At 36.8% G+C, this 27,205-nt stretch overlaps 1 protein-coding gene across 1 annotated transcript in view; it reads left to right on the top strand.

Annotated features, from left to right (window-relative positions):
* ARHGEF38 (Rho guanine nucleotide exchange factor 38) overlaps nucleotides 1-27,205 on the top strand; it is a gene marked incomplete at its 3' end in the record, with an annotated part of 152,975 nt that overhangs the window by 26,067 nt on the left and 99,703 nt on the right. The window contains exon 2 of the mRNA XM_079920519.1: nucleotides 13,422-13,603. Within this exon, the coding sequence (XP_079776645.1) occupies nucleotides 13,422-13,603 (182 nt within the window). The remainder of the gene's footprint in view (nucleotides 1-13,421; nucleotides 13,604-27,205) is intronic.

Genomic DNA, 27,205 nt, shown 5'->3' with positions numbered 1-27,205 from the left:
TAGTATTTACACAACCTCCTGTATACGGTAAATCATCTCTAGATTACTCATACATTGTTAATGCCATGTAAATAGTTGCGGGGCATGCAGCAAGTTCAAGTTTTGCTTTTTGAAACTTTCTGGAATGTTTTTAAGAAAAACACTTTCAATCCTTAATTGGTTGAATCCTTGGGCGCAGAACCTGCAGGTACAGAGGGCTGACCGTACTCAAAATGTTAGGTTTTATTATCATTACTATCACGGTTTTTCTTATTCCCCCTCTACAGATGAGGCAATTTAGTGAGCCCAAATGACTTGGCCAAGGTCACACAGCTAGTGGATGGCAGGGTCAGAATTGAACTGTATGTTTGCCTGTCTAGCACAATTCCACTACATACAACACAATGTACCCTGATCATAGCATAAGTAGGCAGGCTGAGGAGGGAAGAGAGCCCAGGCTTCAGAGCTAAGCATGTCTGGTTTGAATCCCATCACTTCTCCATACTCTGTGAGCCACTGGATAACTTTTACTCACATTCACTCTGTTCAGTTTCCTCAACTGTAAAATTAGTGTGGTATCCCACTTCTAGTGTTACGAGGAAGACTGTAGATAATGTATATATTTTTAAGTTGTTACATCATAGATGCTTGATAGCTTGCTCTCGTAGGCTATCACAATATAATTAGTATAACTGCAGTCATAGTGTATAATGCTTTAATATCAAAATTATTTTTTAAGAATATATACTTCTATAAATAAAGTGTGGTCTATACATACAATGGAACATTATTCGTCCTTAAAAAGGAAGGAAATTCTGACATCTTCTATAACATGGATGAACTTGAAGACATGATGCTAAGTGAAAAAAGCCATTCATCAAAAAACAAATATTCTGATTCTGCTTATATGAGGTACCTAGAGTAGCCAAATTCATAGAGACAAAAAGTAGAATGGTGGTTGCCAGAGGCCGGGGGAAGGAGGAGATGGGGGGTTATTGTTTAATGCATATGGAGTTTCCATTAGAGAAGATGACAAATTTCTGGAGATGGATGGTGGTGATGGTTACACAACAATCTGAATGTACTTAACGCTGCTGAACTACACACTTACAAATAGTTAACATGGTCAATTTTATGTTTCATATATTTACCACAATAAAAAAAATAAGAGAAAAAAGAACATTTTTGTGTAAGAGGAAAACATTATTATTAAAATGATTGAAATGAGAATCACAGTCTTCAGATTAGCTCCTGGTTCTTCAGAAATATTTTGATGTTTTATATTGAGTTCCACCAAGTAGTCACTTTAGTCTTTATATTTTATGAGGGAGAAGGTGTGCATGACTTATTTTTATCCACAACATATGTTTCTATTTGAATTGGCAGGTGAGTATTAATCAGTGTAGAAATCATTCTAATGATACTGTCAGTGGAGAAATAATATTGTTGTGACACCAAGAGAACATTTTATTATACACATGACCTTGAAATAACATTTTTGCCAGGAAATTTAATGCAGTGCACATGTGGGACATGATAGAAAGAAGCCAAGCTAAAGTGCATTGGTTATGTGCACTGCACATGATGTATAGGCCAAGCGCCAGTGAGATACAAGGTTATAATTGACTATGAAGGTCATTCCATCACCAGTATAATATTTGGAACAAATATGTATTCAGTTATGCTATTTATACTGCAGCTCCTCATTTTTATAAGCTTTCCTTTTTATGAGTTTTTTTTAACTCCCATAAGGCTTTTTTTTTTAAGAGGTCCATTTTGTTTAAATTGTCTTGCACTCCAAATCCAAACCATTTTGAATTTTGAAAGATGACTTGCTTCTGACATTGAAACTCTTTTTCTTTTTAAATTTAAAATAAATTTTAAATTTTGAGAAAAAACATTTAATAGACCCAGACAGTCTTGTGTGTGTGTCTGTTCTATTTGCATCTGTTTCAGTCTCATTACATTCATACTTACTGATGTTCTCTTTTATCTCTTGCATTAGTTCTGCCTTGATAAAATACCAGCTCTAATTGCTCACCTTAGTTTCCCTTCCTTGACTTACATAGGACCCTCTTGGGCAGCAGAAGGAGCTGTTCATCTCTGGTCTCTGCTCTAAGCTCCTCTAAACCTTTGTTTTTTCTCTAGACGCAATAGTGAGTATTTATCCATCTCTGCTTTCTCCAGAGAGCTCTTAGCCTCAAAGCACGAATATTTCTAAACTTTCTAGCAGGATCCTGTTACTTGTTGAATGTTTTCATTGCGAGTTTGGAGAGAGTGAGTCTCTACAAGAAACCTCTTTTCTTATATATTTTGTCTTCTGCTATACTGAGATGTTTGGGTCCTATTTCCATTTAACTGGCACTCTTAATAAAGTAATGTTTTCAGAGAGATTACAAGGGTGGCTATTTGCCAAATTCTCCTGTACTTGAAAGCAGTGGTCTTTTAACCTAAATTATAAATAACAAGGGGGCCAAGATCAAAATCTTTTTCTCTCGGAATTCTTTATACATGATTCCAACGTCATCTAGCATCCAGTGTTGCACATAAGAAATTTAATTCAAGTCCTAGTCTCACCTGAAATTTTTCTTTCAGGAAGCTTGTAAGAGTTTCTCTTTATCCTTGGAATTTAGAAATTTCTCTATAATATGTTTAGGTGTGCTCCTTTTTACGACATGTAAAAGGCAATTAAATATTTCAGAACTAGAAAGACTAGAAAATTTTGTTAATTTTATTGGTTATTGTTCTAACACATGCTTATTTTTCTCTACCTGTTCAGGTGTCCTTCTTCCTGGATTAATATTCCACATGATTTATCTTTCCCTCTTCGTTTCCATCTTATTCCTTTTAGCATTTCAATCTTCCATTTGGGACCATTTGCCCTCTGAGTAAGGTACATCTTTTAGAGTTACTTTTTATGAGGCTCTTTTGGTGGTAAGATCTTGTTTTTCTAAAATGTGTTTATTTTACCATTATTTTTGAGAAAGTTTTGCTAGGCTAAGGTGACAGCTATTTTCTCTTAGGTCTCTAAAGGCATATTTTACTGTGTTCTGGCTTGTGTCAGTGTCGTTGTAAGGGCAGCTATTAGTCTGATTGTTAACCCTTTGTAGGTAATTTGTCTTTTCTTACTGCATGCTCTTAAGATCTAGTTATTCTTACTGTTTCAAAGTTTCAAAATGCTGTGTCTAGGTGTGGTTTTCTAATTTTATCTATCATGTTTGGAATCCATTAAAATTTCTGATTCTGTGGCTTACTGTCTTCCACAATTTCTGAAGTCTTTGGTAATTGGCACGTCGAATATTTCCTCTTCCTTACATTCTCCGTCATACCCTGTGGATCTCCAGTTAAGCATTTGTTAGACCTCATCCAGTTCTCATTGTCTCCCAACCTATGCTGCATATTTTATATCTCTTCACTTCACTCTGTTGCATTGTGTATAATCTCTTTGGCTTGGTTCCATTAATTTCTTCAGCTTTGTCTAATTTACTGTCTTATCCTTTCACTGGGTTTTGTAGTCCACTAAGCTTTTAAATTTTAATTATTATGAGTTTTACTTTTCAAAGTTTTATTTCATTCTTTTAAAATCTACTTCATCATTTTTATAGCCTTTTTTTGTTTTTTTTTAACACCTTTATTGGAGTATAATTGCTTTACAATGTTGTGTTAGTTTCTGCTGTATAACAAAGTGAATCAGCTATATGTATACATATATCCCCATATCCCCTCCCTCTTGCGTCTCCCTCCCACCCTCCCTATCCCACCCCTCTAGGTGGTCACAAAGCACCGAGCTGATCTCCCTGTGCTATGCAGCTGCTTCCCACTAGCTAGCTATTTCACATTTGGTAGTGTATATAAGTCCATGCCACTCTCTCACTTCGTCCCAGCTTACCCTTCCCCCTCCCGGTGTCCTCAAATCCATTCTCTACATCTGCGTCTTTATTCCTGTCCTGTCCCTAGGTTCTTCAGGAACAGTTTTTTTTTCTTTTCAGATTCCACACAATGAGTTAGCATATGGTATTTATTTTTCTCTTTCTGACTTACTTCACTCCGTATGACAGACTCTAGGTCCATCCACCTCACTACAAATATCTCAATTTTGTTTCTTTTTATGGCTGAGTAATATTCTATTGTATGTATGTGCCACATCTTCTTTATCCATTCATCTGTCGATGGACACTTAGGTTGGTTCCATGTCCTGGCTATTGTAAATAGAGCTGCAATGAACATTGTGGTACATGACTCTTTTTGAATTATGGTTTTCTCAGGGTTTAGGCCCAGTAGTGGGATTGCTGAGTCATATGGTAGTTCTATTTTTAGTTTTTTAAGGAACCTCCATACTGTTCTCCATAGTTTTTCTCTTGTTTCTTGATTATGAGTTCAAACCACTGTTTTTATAGACCTACTAAATACACTTTTTAAGTATGTCTAATAATTCCAATATTTTAAGGCTTTCTGGGTAAAATTGTGTCTTTTTTCCTGTATCTGACTCATGATACCTCGTTTCCTTGTATATTTTAGGAAGTTTTTTGTGTGATCTCATGTTCCTTGCAATATATCTGTGGGAATTATTTGAAGCCTGAGTTGAAGAACTATTCAATTTCATTAAAAGTTTGTTCTTAATTTCCTTTCTTTTGTTCTCTTTTGGCTTATATATTTTCCCTTGTTTTACTTCTTTACTTAAATCATTAATTTTCAGTCTTGTTTCCTTTCTTATATATAAACTTAAAGCTATACATTTTCCATAAGCAATGCTTAAGTGACATTCCACATGTAATATTTTTCTTATCTTTCAGAATAAATATCTTCTACTTGGTTTTGTGATTTCTTCTATTTTCCACTAGTTATTTAGCAGGGGTTTTTTTAACATTCCTAAACAAATGAGCTTAAGTTTTATTTTTGTTGTTTACTTGTAACTTAATTGCGTTGTAGTTGTGATTCTTATGTACTGATTCTTTGAAATTTTATGGTCTACAATATGGTGTATTTTCATAAAGGTTATGTTTGTCCTTAAAAAGAATGTGAAATCTCCAATTCTTGAGCACACATTTTTCCATCCTAACTGGCCTGTCATTGAGCTATGTTTATAATACCATTATTATGGAAAGTTTGTCAAATTCTGCTTACAACTCTCTTTTTATATCATATGTTTTGAAACCATATTATTCAGTACACACAAAATTAAAATTTTCATATCATTCTGATGAACATTTAATCATTATGGAGTGCCTCCAAGTTTATTTTGTCTTCAAGTTTATTTTGTCTGGTATAAAGATAGCTTTACCATCTTTCTCTTCATTAGTATTTGCTCAGTATTATTTTTTACTCTTTACGTTCAAACTTTCTATGTGCTTATGTTTTCTGTCTTGTAAACAGCACATAGCTGTAGCTGGTTTTCTTTATTTTAAATCCAACTTGATAATCTGGCTATTTGATTTATTATAATTGCTCATATATCTGGATGTACCTTATATTTGTCTTTCTCTTTTCTTCTTTTGAATTACTTTTTTCCTCATTACATTTTTGCCTCTACTGGTTTTGAAAATTTACATACTATTTCTATTATTGTGATGATTGTTCTTGAAATGTTAACATGCATTCTTAATTGAAAAACATCTAAATTACTCCAATGCCTTTACCTTTTCTGCATCACTACAAAGATGTTTAAATGTTTAAAATACTTGCAAAGCTGCCCTCTCCTCTAATCTCTCCTACTCCCTCCCAGCTATCTACCCACCTCAGTCACACCAGCCTCCTTCCTGATCCTTGAACAGGGCATGCACACTCTCACCTTAAAGCTTTCCACTGGCTGGTTCCTCTGAGGAAAACTATGTACCCCAGACACCTGCATGACTCTCTGTCTCCTTTCAAGTGTTTGCTTAATTAGAAAATTTCCCCACCATCTAATTTAAAATTGCATACCTTTTGGGCATTTCCTAGAGGCCCTCATTGCTGTGTTTTTTTTACCATACCAATTATTACCTTTTAGTATACTAAATAACTTATTTATATTCTTCTTTCCCCACTAAAATTTAATCTCCATGAGAAAGGGGATTTTTTTTTCAATATTTTTTAAACTGCTGTATCCTCAGCTCCTAGAACACTTTCAGGCTCATAGTAGGCCCTTAATAATCATTTGTGAAATGTTCAATGAATCCAGGCCCCAAACCCATATGAGAGCCAATTATTGTCCCTGAACTATTAGGGAACCTTTGCTCCTGCCTCCCTTTTTTTTTTTTATCATCACCCAGAGGTATGGCTGAGACAATTTTTACTGATGTCTCTCCCTTTGGAGCATTATTTGTACTGAACTAGTTCACCTTTTCCTGAGTGTGTTTCCTTTCTGTTCCTGGCTTTATGCTATTTCTCTAATCAGGTTCCCCACTGCTCAGAAACCTAGCCCAGATCTCATCTCCACCGTGTCCTGTCTCCTCGTTGTGGACACACGAAGTTCTCATCCTCTTAGGACACCAGTGTCTGTAGATGTCTCCAGGGTATTTGGTGGTTTTAACTTCACTTAATTCCTTGGACTGCACTTAAAGTTTACTCCAGCCCTCAGAGAATTTTTTACACATTTTTGAAGCCTTATTCATTCATTTAAAATATTTTTAAATGTTTTATCTGGTGTTTTTAAATGTCTCTGAATCTCTACCAGTCAAGCTGGGATTCATTTTTCATGATTTGTGAAATATACACAAATATTGAAAAATGAATCCCAGCTTGACTGGTGAAATATACCTGTGCCTTTCACAGGTGAAATATACCTGTGCCTTTCTTCTATAGTCATTTATTTCTTCTCTTTGCTGTTGTCACTTCCATGACCTTCAGAGCCACTGCCACAGCTGGAACTACCACTTGAGCTATTGTGTGGCTGTTTAGGGAAACTATTAAACTGAATTCAAGACAATAATGCATTAGAACACAAGGACTATCTGGTTTATTATTGATGTCTCTCTAACTGAAAACTTTTGTACAATCTTGTACCTATCCTCCAAGTGTGATTCTTCTGGCCTGTACTGGAAACCAAGATGTTAGACAAAGATGAAAAAAACTATATTGAAAGAAAAAGTCTAACTGACAATCTCATGTTTATTTCACTACTGAAACTCAAACTATTGTGGCACAGGCAATCTTGGACTAGTAGCTTGGGAAGATTCCTTAAGGAACACTGAAAGGTGGGAGGAAACTTACATGTAGTTCAAGTTCTTAAGACGACCAGTCTGAACAATGACCATGATCTTTTAGGGATTAGATTATGTGGGGATATTGGTTTCCTATTGCCTCTGTAACAAATCACCACAAATTTAGTGGTTTAAACTAACACATATGTATTATCTCAGTTTCTGTCGGTCAGAAGTCCAGAGCGGCCGAGTTTCTGCTTAGAGTCTCACAGCTGAAAGTAAGGGGTCAGTAGAGCTGTTCCCCTTTCTGGAGGTTTGAGGGGGGAAGACTTTCCTCACTCTTTAGGTTGTTGGTACCTATTTCCTTGCTGGCTATCAACCAAAGGATGTTCTCAGCTTCTAAGGGCCACCCGCATTCCTTAGCCCTTAGTCCCTCTTCCTCCATCTTCAAAACCAGCAAGGGTGGGTCAGGTCCCTCTCAGTCTTCACCTCTCCTTGTGTTCTCTTCTGCTTTTAAGGGCTAATGTGATTAGATTGGGTCCATCAGGATAATCTCCCCATCCCAAAGTCTGTGACCTTAATCACATCAGCAAAGTCTCCTTTGCCGTGTGAGGCCACATATTCACAGGTTGCAAGGATTAAGGTGTAGACATCCTTGGGGGTCCATTTTCTGCCTACTACAGTGAGCAAGAATCCAGATTATAGAAACCAGGAGAAAGTGTATCAATAGTGGAAAGGGAAGTCAGGACCACTAACGTCTAGGTATGAAGGCCACTGATATCCAGAGATATTTTCTGAAGCCCAGAAGTTTCTCCATGAAGACATGCAACAGGACATTAGCAGATATCAACGAATCAGACTCACAGCTGAGGCTCATGCAAGGTGGGATTTGATGTTAATAGAAAGCCCTTAGCCTGATGGCCACTGGTAGTCTTTCAGACACCACTCAAATTTATCCAGGCTGGTGTGCTTTCCCTCTCTGGAATGACAGAAAACTCTTCAAGGAAGAGGAAGCCCTGAGGCACCAGTCTTATCTCCTGCTAAAGCTATCTCTTGGGCTTCCCTTTGAGGTTGGCATTTTCAATCCAATTTTGGGGCTTTCAGCCTGTTTAAATTACAGGCCACCAGCAGAATATCTTTTTTAGGTGTTTTCTTTTATCTCTCCTTATAGATTGCCTAGCCATGGTCTGAGTTCATATCTCATTTGTATGCTTTTGCTGAACGTGGCAAGGAAGAATCAGAGCATGCCAACATTTTGATTTTTTCTACCATTTCCTCTAATTATATGCCTTAGTATGCGGTAACATAGATTTACCAAATATTTTGCCACTGGATGGTAATGATCACCAACTCTCCAGACTACAAATGTCTTCCTGGTATCCTTCCTCTCCCACTAGGCCACTTTCACATTACAGGTTGCATTATTTGCAGCACTTAAATTTCTAGGTACCAAAATCTCTGTCATATACTAATAAACTTTCCTAAAAACAACAGAAAAATGTGGCTTAACACATGGAAATTTATGTGTCTCATTCAAGAAGTCTAGGAGTAAGGAGGCTCTTTACATCTTTCCATACACTGCCATCCATTGTGTATAGGTCTTAATCTTTGTGGTTAGTACTTCATGGTTCCAGCATGGCTGCTGCACCTTCAGGATTCACATCCACATTCCGGGCAATAAAAAAAAGGCAAGAAACATAAGGGGTGAAGGATGGAAGGAGGGGCATCCCAACCAAGTTTGCCTTTTTACAGACTCCTGAAACCCCTCTCAGATTTTTGCTTACATCTCTCTTTTGCCATAAATGAGACATAGTTTTAAAAAGAATCTAAGAAGTAAGCATTTTTATCTATTCAGGGTTCAATTTATAAAAGACAAATGGGAGAATAGATATTGGACAGGCAAATAGCAGTGTCTGACAACTATATTGCTATTGTAAAGAATAAAGATATGTGTATATATATACATGCTTACCAAACAAAATTACCACCATATAATGCTAAAGTTGAAAAAGCAAGTTGTAGAGGAACGTGTATATGGTATATGTTGTTAAAAAGAAAAACAATTAACTGCTATATGTATATATATATGTGCATGAAAATATTTTGGGAAGGTTATACACTAAACTGGAATGCAGCTAAAACTACAGTGAAAATTATATTACAGCTAATAAACAGGAATTGCATCTAATAATAATAGCAAACATTTACACAATATCTACTATTCTTCCAAGCACTGTTGTGTTTAACAAACATTAACTAATTTTATCTTCACAATCACTTTATAAGGTTTTACTAATATTACCCTTAATTTACAGATGAGGAAATGGATGCACAAAGAGTTAAATACCTTGTTCAAGGTCACATACCTAATGTTAGAGGTGGAGTTTGAATCCAGGAAGTGTGGTGCAAAGTCTAGGCACTTAACCTTGAAATATATATATAATTTTATAACTTGATAGAATTAAATCAATTACCTCTCCTTAAAACCCACCCCAAAACAGCAGCAGCACTAGCAACAACAGCAAAGCAGAAAGAGTGCACATCAACTCTAAGCAAAACATGGGCTCTCAGTGAAGATTGTCATCAGTCCTCCCCAGCCATGCCCTTACCTTCAGGTGCTTTTTCATCTCTCTAGAAGACCAGGGTTCTCCCCACACATACTCCCAGCCCAGGAGAGCTACCCAGGATTCCAATCACCAGCTCTATTCTGAATTTCCTCCATGGGCGATGCCCCTATTTTTCCTTCTCTTCCTCTTCTATCTGAACATAGCTGTCCACCCACTTTGGAGTCATGCATTTTTCTTGACAAGTTGATAACTATAAAATAATGAGATAACTGTTTGCCCTAAGGGGCGGAAAAGTTCAAGAGCTGAGAGAAAGAACCCTGTCATTCCCATGTCTGTGGAAATAACTAACATTTATGTGGTTTTAAAGACCTTAAGGAGCTTCCACATACCGTCGCTCATTTAATTCAGTCTTTATGATAACTCTGTGATGGTTTTCATTCCTAGTTTACAGATGAGGAAACTGAGGCTCTGTGAGAATAAGTACTTTTTTTTTTTAATCCACCAAGTTCTCTCTGTGAACAGTGGCAGAGGTGATCTTAAGTCTGGTTATCCTTTCCCCAAACTGCAGCAAACTCCTTTTACATAAACTTTCTTGGCCAGGAATTTCCACATATGTTACTCATGAAATCTGTAGCTAGAATAGTGAAAATTTATCATCACTGCTGGAAAAATAAAGCTCGAGGGTAAAAGAAAGAGGTTGGGCAAGGGGAGGTCACTTACATGGTACCGTTTTCATTCACAGTAGCATATTTCAGTTAAAACTATCTAAATGTCCTTTTAGCCTCCATTTCCCTTTAGTTTTGACACAGTCTTTTAGTTTATGCTAACTACTGGAAAATAGTCATTCCTAAAGATTTATTTTTCCTTTTTTCCTAAATACTTAGCTCCTCTGTTGCTTTATCTAGAAATAAAAGATTATTATGGCTGACTGCTGATTTGGGTGATCTATATTGGTCATATTCGTGTGTTACAAGTAGTTTTACGTGTAAAAACGTAGTATAACTGAAATGTAAACGTTTTAAAGGTTGAGAAGGATCTTATAAAAACAAAGCTTGTGCCCACAATGCATTGCAGAGAGTTTGTTGGTTTAAGAAATGCGAACAGAACCCGTGTTTAGAGACTGGATGGGAAAATGATTCTTTTCCGGAAACAATCGGAAAATGACCGGAAGTCTTTGTTCCCACAATAAATTTGAGTCAAAAGAACAAACAAAGGTAGCTCTCAAGATTGCTCCACTCTGAATTCTCTAAGCAGGTTTTTATCTCTGAAGGGAGAAGTTTCTGAAGTTGAATATCTTGACTGACATTTTATTTCCACCCCTGTGACCCCCTAACTTGATTTCTAACAAGATATTGAGCAGGATTGGAAAATCTAATTTTTAATTAATAAAATCTGATATTGTACATTTAAAGTGCAGCAACTGGAGAAATCTGTAAAATAAGTTAAATTGATGTAGTAATTGAGTCCTGGAATTGAGAACTAAAAAGAACCTGAGAATGTATTTTTGGAATATTTCTTGGCCAAAGATCAGGAAAGACTCCCTTCTCCTTGCTAGGCCCCCCTTATTTGTAAGGCACAAAATGTTTAGAACTTGGAAAAGCAGACATCGGTTAGAACATTTTTTCAGCAGTGCCCCTTTTATTTTTGAGGTAATATTAAATAATAATTGAATACTATCCATACTGGTTTGAAGTTTCTGTCTGTGAGCTGTTTTATATATCCCAGGATAAGAGAAGCCCCATCATTCCCCTCTCTGCCCTCTGACTTCCAGCCCCCAACCTTTTAGAAGGAGCAACCAAAGGTAGGCTCCCAAAGGTCACAAGGTCCACTTGTGAATACAACCTGTTCACTGCATCTCTCCTCGCCAGTGACCTGCCTTTCTCTTTTATATCCAGAAGAGTTCATAATAGTGACACCTAATTGTAACTCTTCCTGTCGAATTTGGGGTGCTGAGAGACAGGCTTCTTATACCTTCCAATAAAAGTATCATAAATTAGGAAGAAACCCCAAATTCTCATAACACAGATCAGGATATGAAGGCTCCTTACATGATTCTCTTCTTCAATAACTTATGTAGATTATTTCTCTGGCACTGAATGACCTAAGCCTTGTAAAACCATGTGCTGTTAAGTGCTATTGGTCAAATCCTTCTTCTTTCCTGATGAAGGAAGAATAGTTTCCAGGCAAATGACCCAGAAGCATATTCACCTGCAAGTCAGGATTTTCCAAAGGCCAATCTAGTGCACCTTCCAAACTAATGCTGGAATTACCACCACAGTATGCTTCCCGAGGTTTGATTATGAAGCCTCTGTCGGGACTCCTGAAATGACTGGGCCAGGGACAGAGGAATGCTCACTATTCTTAGTGTCTCTTCACATTCTAGGGGCAGTCTCTTTACATGAACCATTAACTCTGCTATGATAGTATTTCTCCAGTTGTCTTAGCTCTGGGGTCAGCCAAGAGAACATCCTCTTTTTATTTCCACTTCCATAAGTGTGATCTGTGCACTTTTTCCCCCATACAGAGTCTTTCTAAGCCCTTTTGTAAAGCTCTACATCCTTAGGAAGTAGTGTCAGCATTAGAGATGTCTTACACATCAGTTACTAGAATCATATTAGTTTCAAAGGAAATAAAATTACTTCTGCAACTAGAGGCTACAATGAAAATTAAGTTTGTGATGACATCAGGCTTGAAGCAAATCCATTTACACACACACATACACACTGCCCCACTATCTGTCACTGCTCTGATTTCATCTGTGACCTAGTTGTGGCTTCCAAAATTTTACATCACCATGGGGAAGCTCATCCTTGAAGATATTTAGCTTTCTTACATTTTACTTTATATAAAACCTTGGCTACATGTGAGGCTTCCCATTTATCTCAACATCTCCTCAGCACTGTGATTTTTTTAATTAGAAATTTCCGTTTGGCAGCTCAAGTATTCTGAAATAACAAGATATGCATCCCATTGAAGATGAGCTGTGAAAAATCTTAGTTGAAATTTGTTTAACCTACCACTGCCTCACTCATCAGAGATTCTAACTGTGAACTGAAAGACAAATCTCAATCAGGTACAGTTGTTTTCATGGAGATTTGTGTACCACCCACTGAGAATGAGGGGCAATTATTTTTAATAATAGAGACAAAATTGGAAGGTGTTCCACTTACTAATTAAAAATCTTCCCTTGACTTAAATGTGTCCAAAAGAAATTCTGAACTATGATTTTATGCATTTTATCTCTAGCTGAAGACCAGGTTTATAACCTAATATAGTAGCAATGGGATATTTTAAAGACTAGACATGTCAATTTTTTTTTTTTTTTGCGGTACGCGGGCCTCTCACTGTTGTGGCCTCTCCCGTTGTGGAGCACAGGCTCCGGACGCGCAGGCTCAGCGGCCATGGCTCACGGGCCCAGCCGCTCCGCGGCATGTGGGATCTTCCCAGACCGGGGCACAAAACCGCGTCCCCTGCATCAGCAGGTGGACTCTCAACCACTGCGCCACCAGGAAAGCCCTATGTCAAATATTTTTTAACTGACCTGCTAGAAGTATTCATTCTCACACCTCTTCCTTCTCATAGTTTCATAGGATTCCAACCTTAAGGGAAACTTCCACACATCACTTCCCAAGAACACACGTGAAGACACTCTAAGCCTTTTCCCTTGCTAACAATAATCCTGCAGTGGCGTTGTTTGTAATGAAGGAACCAGAAATCTCAACAGAATGCCTCACACATACATGTTTTCATTTAACAGAAAAGATGACCTCACAGGCTGGGTGTTCCACGGCTGAGACCCTAACTCAGGAGAAGGAACATCAGAGAATGATGGCAAAGCGTTCGAAAATCATCAAGGAGCTGTTACAGACAGAAAAAGACTATCTCAATGATCTAGACCTGTGCATTCGAGAAGTGGTTCAGCCCTTGAGAAACAAACAGGTAAATGCAACTTTGAGGGTCCCCCCTGCCGCCACCCATATCCTAAACAGGATCACCAGCACCATGAAATCGGCACTCAAGTGCATCAGGGTACTCTCTGCCACAGCGACGGTGGAGTGATGGGCCTCCTCCCCTGAGGCCCTGGGTGTGAGCTAGCAGAGGCATCCTCAGACTCAGACTTCTGTCAACACAGGGACACCCAGAGTCAAGGAAACTGTATTCTAAACTATGGGGGAAAGGAAACTCAGTTTTTGCCATTTTGAAATTTCAATGTGTTCTTTCTTGGATTCCTGTGGAACTGCTAACAAAATGTGAGCAATGAGTTTTTAGCAGTTTAGGAACAACGCACTTAATTTGATCCAAAGAAGTCAAGGTTTCAGAAGAGAAAAATGTGGGGGTTTTTTTCTCCCCTACATTGAGAGCTCAATTAAACTTATGACTATTAACTAAGTAAAATTCAACACAGAAATTAACCTGAATGTAAGATAAAAAATTTCTCTTTGATAGGACTGTCCTCAGACAAAACTTGAGGTGTTTGTAAGTTAATCATTCTCCTCCTTTTTAATCAAGGCCTTTTCAGGGAATTTCTTTCAGGCAATTAGAGTAAAGATACAAGGATGTTTGTGTGTGTATATATATATGGTCACTAGAGCGGTAAGTGGTCCTCATATACAATTCAAACAATATACAAAAACCATAAACCATAAACAAAAACATAAAGTAAAAATGATCAGAAATTCCACTACTCAAAGATAATCGCTATTCACATGGTTGGGAACATCCTTTCAGACATCAGTTTGGATACTTACATATCAACACACACATATATATTTTTACATAAATGTAATCAGAACCACACATGCTACTTTGTAACATACTTGTTTCATTCAGCAGTCTGTTGGGTGTATCTTTTCATGGCCTCTAACACTTTGCAATGGTTTTCTACTGTTACTGATGCAGAGACACACATATTTTGGGTACCGTCACCTTATCTGCGTAGAATAAATTCTTAGAAGTGGAATTGCTAGGTCAAAGGATATGCATATTTAGGATTTTGATAAAGATTGCCAACTGACAACCAAAAACTTGATACTGTTCTAATTTTCATTCCCATTAATATTGCTTGAGAGGGTGCTTCTCTGCAGCCTCTTTAAAGCTGAGCATTATTGGTTTTACGAACAACAATGAAGACCAGGTGCCTTCGATTTCTTCTGACAAATACCTTCTTATATATTCATCAGCCATTTCTATTCGTTTAATCCCTATTCATATCCATGTCTGCCCTTTAAAAAAGTTATGGCTTGTCTTTTTCTTACTGTTTTATAAAACCTCTTTTTACATTAGGGATATTCTTTTTCAACCCCGCATGTTGAAGCTAATTTTCTCAGTTTGTCCTTTGCCTTCTAACCTTGATTAAGGTTAAAAAGTCAAAACCTTCTTTATGGTTTATTCGTTTGTTTTTGCCAAGTTTAAGTGGTCGGATATATCCAACTTTGTGGATTCTGGGTTTGGCATCGTAACATGTACCCCATGATTATAAAAATATGGTGAGTCAATAGTTCCAGCATCAATTATTCAATCTTTCCCCAGTACTTACAACATCCAGAAGCAAAGTTTATATTTCTTAGCACAAGACTCTTCTCAGAAATAATAGAAAAAGTGTCTGGTCTACAAATCAGGGAAAACCAGTGTAGATCAAGGTGACCTTTGATATAAAAGGTTTTTTTTTCTTTGTTTGGTTTAGGACAATGTATAAAGAAAAGTGACAAAGCAGGCTTGGCATATTTCCTCCTAGGGAGTCATCTTTAGTTTTCTTCCCTCATGACTTTTTATTAGGTACTTACTATTTGTTGGGTCCTGTTCCAAACACTTCATTAGTATTCTGATTTAATCCTCTTGCAGTTCTCAAGTTAGAAGGCAACTTTCTGAATCTGGAAATTTCTTAGTAATTCTGTAAAAGCAGGAATAACATTCATGGTCATGATAACAATTTGCTCTCAAGTTTCATTGCTAAATATATAAAAATAGTTTTGGTGTGTTTTTCATTTAATATAAACTAGCTGCACTGATGCAACCTCTATTCTGGCAGATATCCAGAATAGAGATCTATAATTATTTGAATAATTATTATTCATAATTATTCAAATATTGATTTTAAATGCACGTGGCTTTAGACTCTACCACTATCTACCCTCCCTTATGGTACAGTCCTAACCAGTCACTCCTATCTTTGAAAAAATGTAAACCTAGCTCCATGTCTCCATAACTTCTCTCTCTCTCTACCTAATTTTGCCACCCATTTTTGGTAATTTCAACATTCAGGCAAATGATCGACGCAGCCTCCCAGCCTCTCACTCAGTTATTTGACTGGTTTATATCCAGCGATCTTTCCTCAACCCCATCTCAGCCACTTGTTCCAGGGCCACATCCTACAACCATCATTATCAATAACTTCACACCCTCAGAATCAGAATTCCAGGCTTACCGTTTTCTAACCCCCATGTCCTCTCTTTCAGCTCACTCCCGCTGCTATAGCCGACAATTTCCTGATGCCGCCAGGACTTCCACCCTACTGAGCTCATCACTGCCTTTTCACGTGTTCATCAAGCCCACACCTGGTTTAGTTCCCATGGGTCCTTCATTTTAAAAATCACTCCTTGCAGATGAACTCAATTCCCTTTTCGCTCTCTTTCCATTTACTTGCCTGAAAACACTTGCCCTCCATGAAGTTCCATTTTCTGCCTACTTTCTACCTTTATCCATGCAGCTAAACCAATCTCTTAAAATTCATGACCATTTCCTTCAAGTGGGCCTCCCAGTAATGTCTCTGAAAGTATTCTTTCACATCTTTTTCTTGCTCCTCGCATCTCAAACACTCCCTCTTTTCTTTGAACTCTCAGCTAACACACTTTTCCATCATTTCATTGGGAAAATAGACGCAGTAAGAAGGTTCACACACTTCCATCACCAAGTCTACCAAACTACCTGCATCTCTACCCATATAACCTGGCCAGAAAACTTCTCTACTAATGCAGGATTCTATCCCCTCAAGCTTACTCCAGAATTTTAGTCCTGACAGTGTCCTTTTTCTGTCCTGCATAATTGATTTTACTCTCCCTATTGGATCTTTCTCATCATTGTCTATCTTAAAAAACAAAAACACAAACTCTCTCTTGATCCTAAAAGAGTCATCTATATTCTCTATCTTTATTTCTTTCTCTTTTTAAGTTGAATATGAAGTATTTAATATGTATAAAAGCAAAGGTGATTAAGACATGTTTCAAAATAAGCACAATTTACCAAAATTCTGTCCCTGTGATGAGTTAATGATCAATATAAAAAAGACTACATATATAAGAAAATACCTCCCTTTGAATTCATAATCCATTTTTGTATCAAATGGAATAAGATGTTTATTCAGAATGAAAAGGTTCTCAATTTTACACCATCTACTACACTGGTGCGTTAAACTGGTGTCACCAATATACATGCCATTGCTGAGCTATACTCTTGTGTATGCTCTCTAATTTTTTTGTGTTTTCACTTTTGTTGTCTTTCTTAATTTTTGCTTCCTATGTAACTCTTAGGAGCAATTCTAAGAATTGGTGTTTCAGACCGTGTAAAATAAAATGTTTCTATTATGGTGACATGTCGTTTACTTATTGGGCATGTTTAACTTTGGCTCTCAATACTTTGAATTACCGTTCTCGTAACTCTAACTCAGATTTCCTTTATTATGCTATTGAGATTGCTTATAGCTTCTTGATTTTTCACATCTGGCACTTCCCTTTGTTTAGTTATCTTTCAGTGCTCTCTGCCTTCCTCGTGGAATTTAACTTCAGTTCAGTAATCTGTATGTCCTCTCCACTAATGTAATAGCAATCAGTGGGAGGTTTCTAAGGTCTCATGTCTGATCAACCTTTTCCCCACTTCTTAATGCTTTGAAGCTTTGGTTAAGTAAATAAATGCTCAGGAATTCAGATGATTCTTATAAACATTTATATGCGTGCTGAGGTAGTTAATTTATGCCACCAGTTCGTTAACTTTACCACCTTTTCATTGTTCATTAGGTTTTTCATGTCCTCCTTCCCTCCCAAGCATTTCAGTACCATGGGCTTTGCACACAAGCCACCTGTCATCAGTTAGTGTCAAAATTTAGAAATTAACACATACAGTTTTCATGTTACCATGGAAATGGTCTGCAAACCGTGCTTAGCTAAACCAGAGGCAACATAATTAAATATTTTACATGTACAGGCTAGGCTGGAAGGGACTTTGGGATGTCATCTGATGGATGTCTTTTCTCTTGTTGAGAAGACTGTCTTTTCTGCGTTGTATTTCCTCCATGTCTTCTTTCTACGCAACTGATCCATGTCTTTTCAGTCCCAGAAGAAACAAGTCAGGTTATAAAAGTGAATACAGGAAGAAGGAAGTTGAAAACTGAGAAAAGCACTGCTCTGAGTGAACTTGCATGAATGAATCAGGGTACAAATGAATGTCTGGACCCAGCGCTTGACCAACACCTGTTTTGTGATCATTGTAGTTATAAAACTTGATCTTAATTTCAAGGCTTTTCTATAAACAAAACTTCACCTAACTGAAAGCAAGGTCAAATCCAGCAGTTACATCTTCTTTAGTGACAGCATTGTGAGAGGTTTTGCAAAGAAGGCAAAAATTATCCACAACATTCAGTGTTGAGACATTTGGTGGGAAACTGGTCCTATTATTTATTATCCAAATAGGGCTATAGAAGAGACTCTACATTTTTGGCAGTAAGTCAAACTAAATCAAAACCAGAGTAAATTAACCTAACCATGGAAAATGATTTTATGTGTAAGGAAAGGACCAAAAAGTGATTGAAAATAATAGTTAGAGAAATTTAAATACATGTTTTTACTTTTCTTAGTTTTTAATTATTGTTTTATTTGTAAAATTCACATAATACAAAAATACCAAAGATCTCAAGGACACGATAACATCTTATAGCTATTTAGTTTCCTTTTCTAGAGGCAAACACCATTACCAGCTTCTTTTTACCCCTCTAAGGGTATTCTATTTATGTATATATATATATTTGAATTAGTCAATTTTCATCTATGTAATAAGAAAGTTATATGTATTTATTTTGGATTCACTCATATTTGATCTAATTGTGTGAATTATACTTGACATTTTGCGTTTTCTGAAAAAAGGGCAAATAATTTTGTACTGACAAGAGCTCAATTGGAATTTTCTGTTAAAATTTGGATACCCTTGGGCTTCCCTGGTGGTGCAGTGGTTGAGAGTCCGCCTGCCGATGCAGGGAACACGGGTTTGTGCCCCGGTCCGGGAAGATCCCACATGCCGCGGAGCGGCTAGGCGAGCCATGGCCGCTGAGCCTGCGCGTCAGGAGCCTGTGCTCCACAACGGGAGACACCACAACAGTGAGAGTCCCGCGTACCGCAAAAAAAAAAAAAAAAAAAAAAAATTGGACACCCTTTACGGCAGCAATTTTGTAAGTAATTTTCATTAGAAAAAATATATAGAAGAAAATAATCACCTATAGCTTTACCACTTAGAAATAAGCACTATAAATATTTTGGTTTATTGTCTAGGTATATACAGATATACCCAAATATTTTGTGAAATTGTAATCATACCATAAATACCCTTATGGAACCTCTTCCCCCTGAGAAATATATTTACATGTTTTATTTTAAGCCATAAATAACAAAAAGTAATTTAAATGGAAAATACTTTATTTTCTTTATTGAGGGCCCATAAATTTGAGGAGAACAATATCAAGCTCTCTCTGTATGCAGAGCCCCTTGATGGAAAACGGTGCCCACAAGTATTATCATGCAAGTCTATGTGTCATGATGGCAACTGTTCTGTGTGATATATGTGACCTATAGTACACCGTATTGACATCCTACCAAAACCCTCTCCCTCAGTGTCCAAAGTGGGTGAGGGGAGGCCTGGAATAGGAGAACATGAAAGACAGGGAATTAGAGAGGACAAAACTTTAACTTGTTCTGTTTTTTTTTTTTTCAAAGGGGCAAGGGAGGGAAGGGACCACAGGGCCCAGGGAATCAGTTTCCTGCTCCTGTCCCCTACTTGAGTGAAGTTGCTATAGCTTAAACTATGATATCAACCCTGATAGAGAAGCTTATGTGTGAGGAGAGAACACGGAGCAGATCAAAGTATCTCTGAAGGGGGACAAGGGAGAAGGAGAGTGTAAGTACATAATGATAATAAAAATACTGTTCAAATACCGTTCAAATAATGTCATGAAAATCTATATATAACAGAAAGATGGCCATGGCCCAATTGATGTCCTATAAATTTTAAGCTATAGTTACTACATTTTAGTTTAGTGAATGATTTTTATTTTCCTTAGGAGTTTGCTGTATTTTAAATGGCTCCCTACTCACCAGAATGAGTCCATTGCTGTCTTATATAAAGGGGACTCTAGCTTCAGCACATGTTCTGGGAATTTCTCAGGCTTCCATTTTCTGCCTTTTCATCTGAGGTTCCTGGTTGGACATTCCTGGTGTCTGTCTTGACCCCTCAAATCTGGGTTCTACCTCAATATGCAGGGCCTGGCTGCCTTTCTACCTGAAAACTGCTCCCAGGAGTTATACAAAGCACAGAGGCTGGGCAGCAGACCCTTTGGACAGCCTGCTTGTCTCACAATTTTAGTTTTGCTCCTTGGATGCACTCTCTGAGATTACTCTTAGTGCTGTCTGAATCGCTACCTTAATCCCCTCCCCAGCCCAGCTCTCAGACACCCACTTCTCCAAAAGAGGAATTCAGATAATGAAGTGAAATGAAACTTTGCCAATCTCACTGAACAAAGAACAGAATTACAGTCATGATAATTCACTGAAATACAAGATAAAAGAACCAAGGCAGAAGTATTTTATCTAGTAATTATTAAAATATACCCAGCTTTCATTTATAGATAGATAGGTAGATAAATTAGGTTTCTCAAAGCTATTTACTAAAACTTTGCCTGCATAACAAATAGAGGAAATCCTAGGTGAGCAAATATCTATTGTCATAAATCTTTAAGTGTCATAGGACTCCTGTCAAAATTGTCTTCTCTAGCTGTCACCTTCACTAAAAGACTTTTACTGTTGTCAGAAATAATAGTCATTCACTTTTGCTTAATAGGCAACCATGCAATTTTTGCCCTCCTGTTTTTTCTATTACTGTACCCAGCTACTCTTTTTTTTTTAAGACTTAGAGCACTTTTAGATTCACAGCAAAGTTGAGGGGAAATGTTCCATATACTCCTTGGCCTCACACAGGTATAACCTCCCCCATTATCAACATCCCCCACCAGAGTGTTAGTTTCGTTACAACTGATGAACCTACACTGACACATTGTTATCACCCAAAGTCCAGAGTTCACATGATGGTTCATTTTTGTGTTGTCTATAGGTTTTGACAAATGTATAATGACACGTCATTATGGTATCGTGGAGGGTATTTTTACTGCCCTAAAAATCCTCTCTTATTCCCAGAATGTCATATAGTTGGAATCACACAGTATGTAGTCTTTTCAGATTGACTTCTTTCACTTAGTAATGTGCATTTATGGTTCTTTCTTGTCTTTTTATGGCTTGATAGCTCATTTCCTTTTAGGGCTGAACAGCATTCCATTGTCTGGATGGACCACAGTTTATTTATCCATTCACCTACTGAAGGGCATCATGGTTGCTCCCAAGCTTTCACACTTATGAATAAAGCTGCTACAAACAACAATGTGCAGGTTTTGTGTGGACATAAGTTTTCATTCCACTTGGGTGAAAACCAAGAAGCATGATTGCTGGATCATATGGTAATATGTTTAGCTTTGTAAGAAACCACCAAATTGTCTTCCAAAGTGGCTGTAATATTTTGCATTCCTGCCAGCAATGAATGAGAGTTTCTGTTGCATCACATCCTCACCAGCATTTGGTGTTGTCAGTGTTCTGGATTTTGGCCATTCTAATAGGTGTGTAATGGTGTCTCATTGATTTAATTTGCATTTCCCCAGTGACATATGATGTGGAGCATCTTTTCATATGTTTATTTGTCATCCGTATATCTTCTCTGGTGAGGTGTCCATTAATATCTTTGGCCTATTTTTTAATTGGGTCGTTTGTTTTTCTATTATTGAGTTTTAAGAGTTCTCTGTATATTTAACAATCTTTTGCCAGATGTGTCTTTGAGAATATTTTTCCCATTCTGTGGCTTGTCTTCTCTTTCTCTTGATATTGTCTTGCATGGAGCAGAAGTTTTCATTTTAATGAAGTCCAACTTATCAATTATTTCTTTCATGGATCACGCTTTTGTTGATGTACCTAAAAAGTCATTGCCATACTCAAGGTCATCTAGGTTTTTTCCTATGTTATCTTCTAGGTTTTTTTCTTAATAATTTTACATTTAGTTCTGTGATCCGTTTTGAGTTAATTTTGTGAAGGGTGTAAAGTCTGTATCTAGATTCATTTTTTTACACATGGATGTCCAGTTGTCCCAGCACCATTTGTTGAGAAAACTATCTTTGCTCCATTGTACTTCCTTTATTCCCCTGTTAAAGGTAAGTTAACTATACTTGTGTGGATCTACTTCTGAGCTCTTCTATTAATCTATTTGTCCCTTTCCCAATACCATACTGTCTTGATTACTGTAGCTTAATGGTAAGGCTTGAAGTCAGGTATTATCAGTATTCCAACTTTGTTCTTCTCTTTCAATATTGTGTTGGCTATTCTGGGTCTTTTGTCTCTTCATATAAACTATATAAACTTTAGAATCAGTTTATCAATATCCACAAAAGAACTGCTGGGATTTTGATTAGGATTGCATTGAATCTATAGATCAAGTTGGGAGGAACTGACATCTTGACAATATCGAGTCTTGCTATCCATGAACATGGAATATCTTTCCATTTATTTAGTTCTTCTTTGATTTTGCTCATTAGAGTTTTGAGCTTTCCTTAGATAGGTCTTGTACATATTTTGCTAGATTTATATCTAAATATTTCATTCTGGGGGATGCTAATGTAAATGGTGTTGTGTTAGTAATTTCAAATTCCACTTGTTCATTGCTGGTATGGAAAGCAATTAACTTTTGTCTATTAACCCTGTAAACTGCAACCTTGCAATAATCACTTAGTAGTTCCAGGAGGTTTTTTTGTTGATTGTTTTGTATTTTCTACATAGAAAATAGTGTCATCTATGAGTAAAGAGAGTTTTATGTCTTTCTTCCTAATCTGTATACCTTTTATTTCCTTTGTCTTATTGCATTAGCTAGAACTTCCAGTACAATGTTGAAAATGAGTGATGAGAGGGAACATCCTTGCCCTGTACCTGACCTTAGCAAATATGCTTCAGGTTTCTCACCCTTAAGTTAGCTGTAGGTTTTTTGTAGATATTCTTTGTCAAGTTGAGGAAATACCTCTCTATTCCTAGTTTATTGAGAGTATTTTTTATCATGAATAGGCATTGGATTTTGTCAAATGCTTTTTCTGTATCTATCATAAGATCATGTGATTTTTTTTCTTTTTTTAATCTGATGTGATGGATTACATTAACTGTTTTCTGAATGTTGACCTGTCACTGCATACCTGGGATAAATCCCACTTGGCCATAGTGTATAATTCTTTTTATACATTTTTAAATTTAATATGCTAATATTTTGTTGATGATTTTTACATCTCTATTCATTAGAGATACTGGTCCATAGTTTTCTTTTCTTGTAATGTCATTGCCTGGTTTTGGTATTAGGATAGTTCTGGTCTCATAGACTCACCCAGCTACTCTTTCTGTCTCTGTTAACTTCCAAAATTTTCAGATTGTATTCTAGGCCTCAAATATATTCCACCTTAGTTCACTAAGCATAACTTCTTAAAATCAACTCTGTCTCCTCCATGAAATTGCTGTGAACTAAGTGGAATCAAGATGTTGATTTCTCACAGACATGTCTTATTTATGCAAGCAATCACCATACTCCATTCATAATATGTTCTATAATATCATATCAAAATTCAATGCACACATAGTCTTACAAGATATTACAGTTGGAGGAACTTGTAAAGGGAACACAGGATCCCTTTAATTTTTATTTTTTACAACTGCATGTGAATTTACAATTATTTCAAAATAAAAAGTTTAATTTAAAATTATAATGCCCTTATTTTTTCTTTCTCTCTTCCTTTCTCTCCTTAACTATATTTAACTTTTAAATATACATGTAAAATTTTATATGCAAGAATGAAAACATTTCCTATGACTCTACCTTGTTTTTTCTGCCAAACTTTCCAATTAATTATCTTTTTATTGTGATTTCAGGGAGGAAGAGACTACATTTTTAGTATAAGGATACACATTAAGTTGTTTAGAAGAAACTTTGTAGTATAAAATAATCTCCCAAGTATCTTGGCTCTTTCTCGTGCTATGCTTAGAATACCAGAAATCTTTCTGGATTGTAAAACAAATGGAGGAAAAAACCAACTAAGTCCCTCTCTCCACTTCCACCTCCTTCTCAATCTAGTCCTTTCCCCTGCAGAGTCCAGTAGTTCCTGTGGTCAAACTTCTCAGTAACAGGACTTCACAGAGTGAGTGCAGAGATAAAAGCCGGGCTGATAATATGAAAACAAATGCTGCCCAGAAAGTCAGAAAGCACAGCACTTTATTTTAGTTGCTATATTAAATAAAAGTCTGGAAAACATCAAAGCAATTCCTGCTAACTATAATTGAGATGCTGGGAGTAATGACTCAGAAATGCACTTGAATTTCTGATTCTGCTTTGTACTGACTTTTCTAAGCTAATGTGCTGACTTTAAAATACTATACTCTTGCTGGAAATCTTCTTGAAACATTGATACATATATTCTTCAATCCTCTAAAAATACTGAATTTCATGGTTACTATGATCATATCACAATGAAGAATCCCATGATCTATATGGCCAGGTTAGAACTCCATGTTTTTTAAGATCAAAGACTTCATTTTCACTTTCTTCGTGGAATCTCTACATTTATTACATAGTCTGAGCCATTGTTCCTCCATTATAAGGTCAAATAATTGATGTTACATTAGAAAAGTAAAAAAAAAGCAAACTCAATGAAATTTTCCTTACTTTTTAAAAAGTTTGTCAATCAGGTTGGAAAAGTCTATAGTTGTAGAACATTAAGTTTAAAAATAAAAATCACATCAGTAAATGGTGCTGCCAAGCACAATGTCACTGTGTTAATATACAAGATGTAACTGACATTGAGTCATCACTGTTCATGTTCTGATTTTCCCTGGGAGGGACCTTTCTGCTTTGTCATCTTGGAAGACAGTTTGCTGTCAGATTGGATTCAGATTAAGTTGGGTATGGAAGTGATACATCAATATTCTAATATGTGAAGCTTCTTTTTATAGGTAAGAAAATCTCTTATCTTTGATTGTTCAGAAGGCCTCAGCTCAAAAAATAAGGGATTTTAAAAAATCCTTGAATTACAGTTTTATGATGGAAACTCTCCCCCGTGTTGTTACATTTGTAAGCACCTTATAATCTCCATTTCAGGACGACTCTATTTTTCTTTAATTTTTATAATCTATAGTCCAGGTCAAAAAATGCTGGGCCAAGTTAGGAGAAAAATGAATGCATTTTCCACTTCAGTGCAGGGGTTGGAAGCTCAAAATTGAAAAAGAGAGATGTGATACACAAATCTGTTTTAATATCTAGGAAAGTCATCCCTTTAGCCTGGGTAACAAGATGGTGCTCATCATCCCACTTCTCAGAACTGAGATGCATAAACCACTATTTTAATCTGCTTTTATCTGTAAAAATAAGCAACAAAATTTCAGTAGCTGTGATTATTATAATGGTGCTATAAACCTCTCTAATGAAATTCCAGAGATGTGGGGCAACTTTACACATAGATGAACTAAGCATAGATGAACATTGCTGTGCATTTCAGTACAGGGCCATGAATCCTGGACTCCAAAGAATAAATACTAGGTAAGAAAGGAAGCATATATCGGGGAAACACATATTTATTAATAAGCACTTATTTAGGGCTCTTTAGATACAGAGAAGTCGTTGATTACATGAGTTAATTAATAATTAATTATATGCCATTTGGTGTACCCAAAGACATGTGAGACTCATCCTTTGCCCTTAAAAGACTAAAAATCCCTAGTTAGAGGTGACAAGACCCATAGCTATGAAAAGATAACTTGTAACGCAAAGCAACAATTGATTAAGTGCAGACAATAAATGCGGTTGGAGTTCACAGAAGGGACAGATCACTTCCAGATAGATTAAGTATGCAATATTTCATGGAGAATGTAATATTTTAGTTGAATATGCAAATTAAAAGATTAAATGTTTGTCAAGTGCAAGGCCCTTTATTAAATTCTGCATGGAAATCATAGAAATTTATATCATGGTCCTGCCCTAAAAGAGTTTATAATATGGTCAAGAAAATGACTCATAAACACATAAAAAGCCGAGTTACAATCAAAGATACATTTCAAGGTGTTGCTAGAAATGATCACGACAGAAGGGAGTTTGTGATTAGTTATGCTAATTACTTATGCAGCAAATAATTGCTTTAGACATTAGCAGAAGGAGGCTCTCCTTTCTCAGACCTGTTACCAACATTTGACAGAAAAGCTTTCTCTTTCTGTGTCTGGAACTGCACATAAACCCAGTTTGGCCCCTAGTATTCGAATGGCTCCTCCTCCATCTCCTTTGCTCGTTGATCCTAACCTGTAAACACTGAAATAGCTCAGGGCTCAGTCTGTGGTCCTCTTCTTTCCTTTGTCTCCCTTCACTCTGTTGAAGATCTGATCTGGTTTCATGTCTTTAAATCCCATCTACATGCTGATGGTTGACAAATTTGTACCTCCAGCCTGGACATTTTCCCTGAAGGCTTTCTTTGCTTGTATCCAGCTCCCCACTCAAACCTCTATGTAATTGTCTACAAGGCATCTCAAATTTAACATGTTAAAACAGAGTTCCAAAAAAAAAAAAAAAAAAAAAAAAAAACAGAGTTCCTACTTTTCCCTTTAAAATTTGCTCCCCTTGCAGGCTTTCTCACCTCAGCTCTATTTTTTTTTAACATCTTTATTGGAGTATAATTGCTTTACAATGGTGTGTTAGTCTCTGCTTTATAACAAAGTGAATCAGTTATACATATACATATATCCCCATATTTCCTCCTTCTGGCATCTCCCTCCCTACCACTCTCCCTATCCCACCCCTCCAGGTGGTCACAAAGCACTGAGCTGATCTCCCTGTGCTATGCAGCTTCTTCCCACCAGCCATCCATTCCACATTTGGTAGTGTATATATGTCCATGCCACTCTCTCACTTCGTCCCAGCTTACCCCTCCCACTCCCCATGTCCTCAAGTCCATTCTCTAGTAGGTCTGTGACTTTATTCCCATCTTGCCCCTAGGTTCTTCATGACTTTTTTTTTTTTTTTAGATTCCATATATATGTGTTAGCATACAGTATTTGTTTTTCTCTTTTTGACTTCCTACACCTACCTTCACTAGGTCCATCCACCTCACTACAAATAACTCAATTTCATTTCTTTTTATGACTGAGTAATATTCCATTGTATGTATGTGCCACATCT

The sequence above is a fragment of the Stenella coeruleoalba genome (assembly GCF_951394435.1).
Source record: "Stenella coeruleoalba genome assembly, chromosome: 4".
Taxonomy (NCBI): Eukaryota; Metazoa; Chordata; class Mammalia; order Artiodactyla; family Delphinidae; genus Stenella; species Stenella coeruleoalba.
Note: the sequence above shows the minus strand (reverse complement) of the source record. Positions and strands in the feature narration are given on the sequence as shown.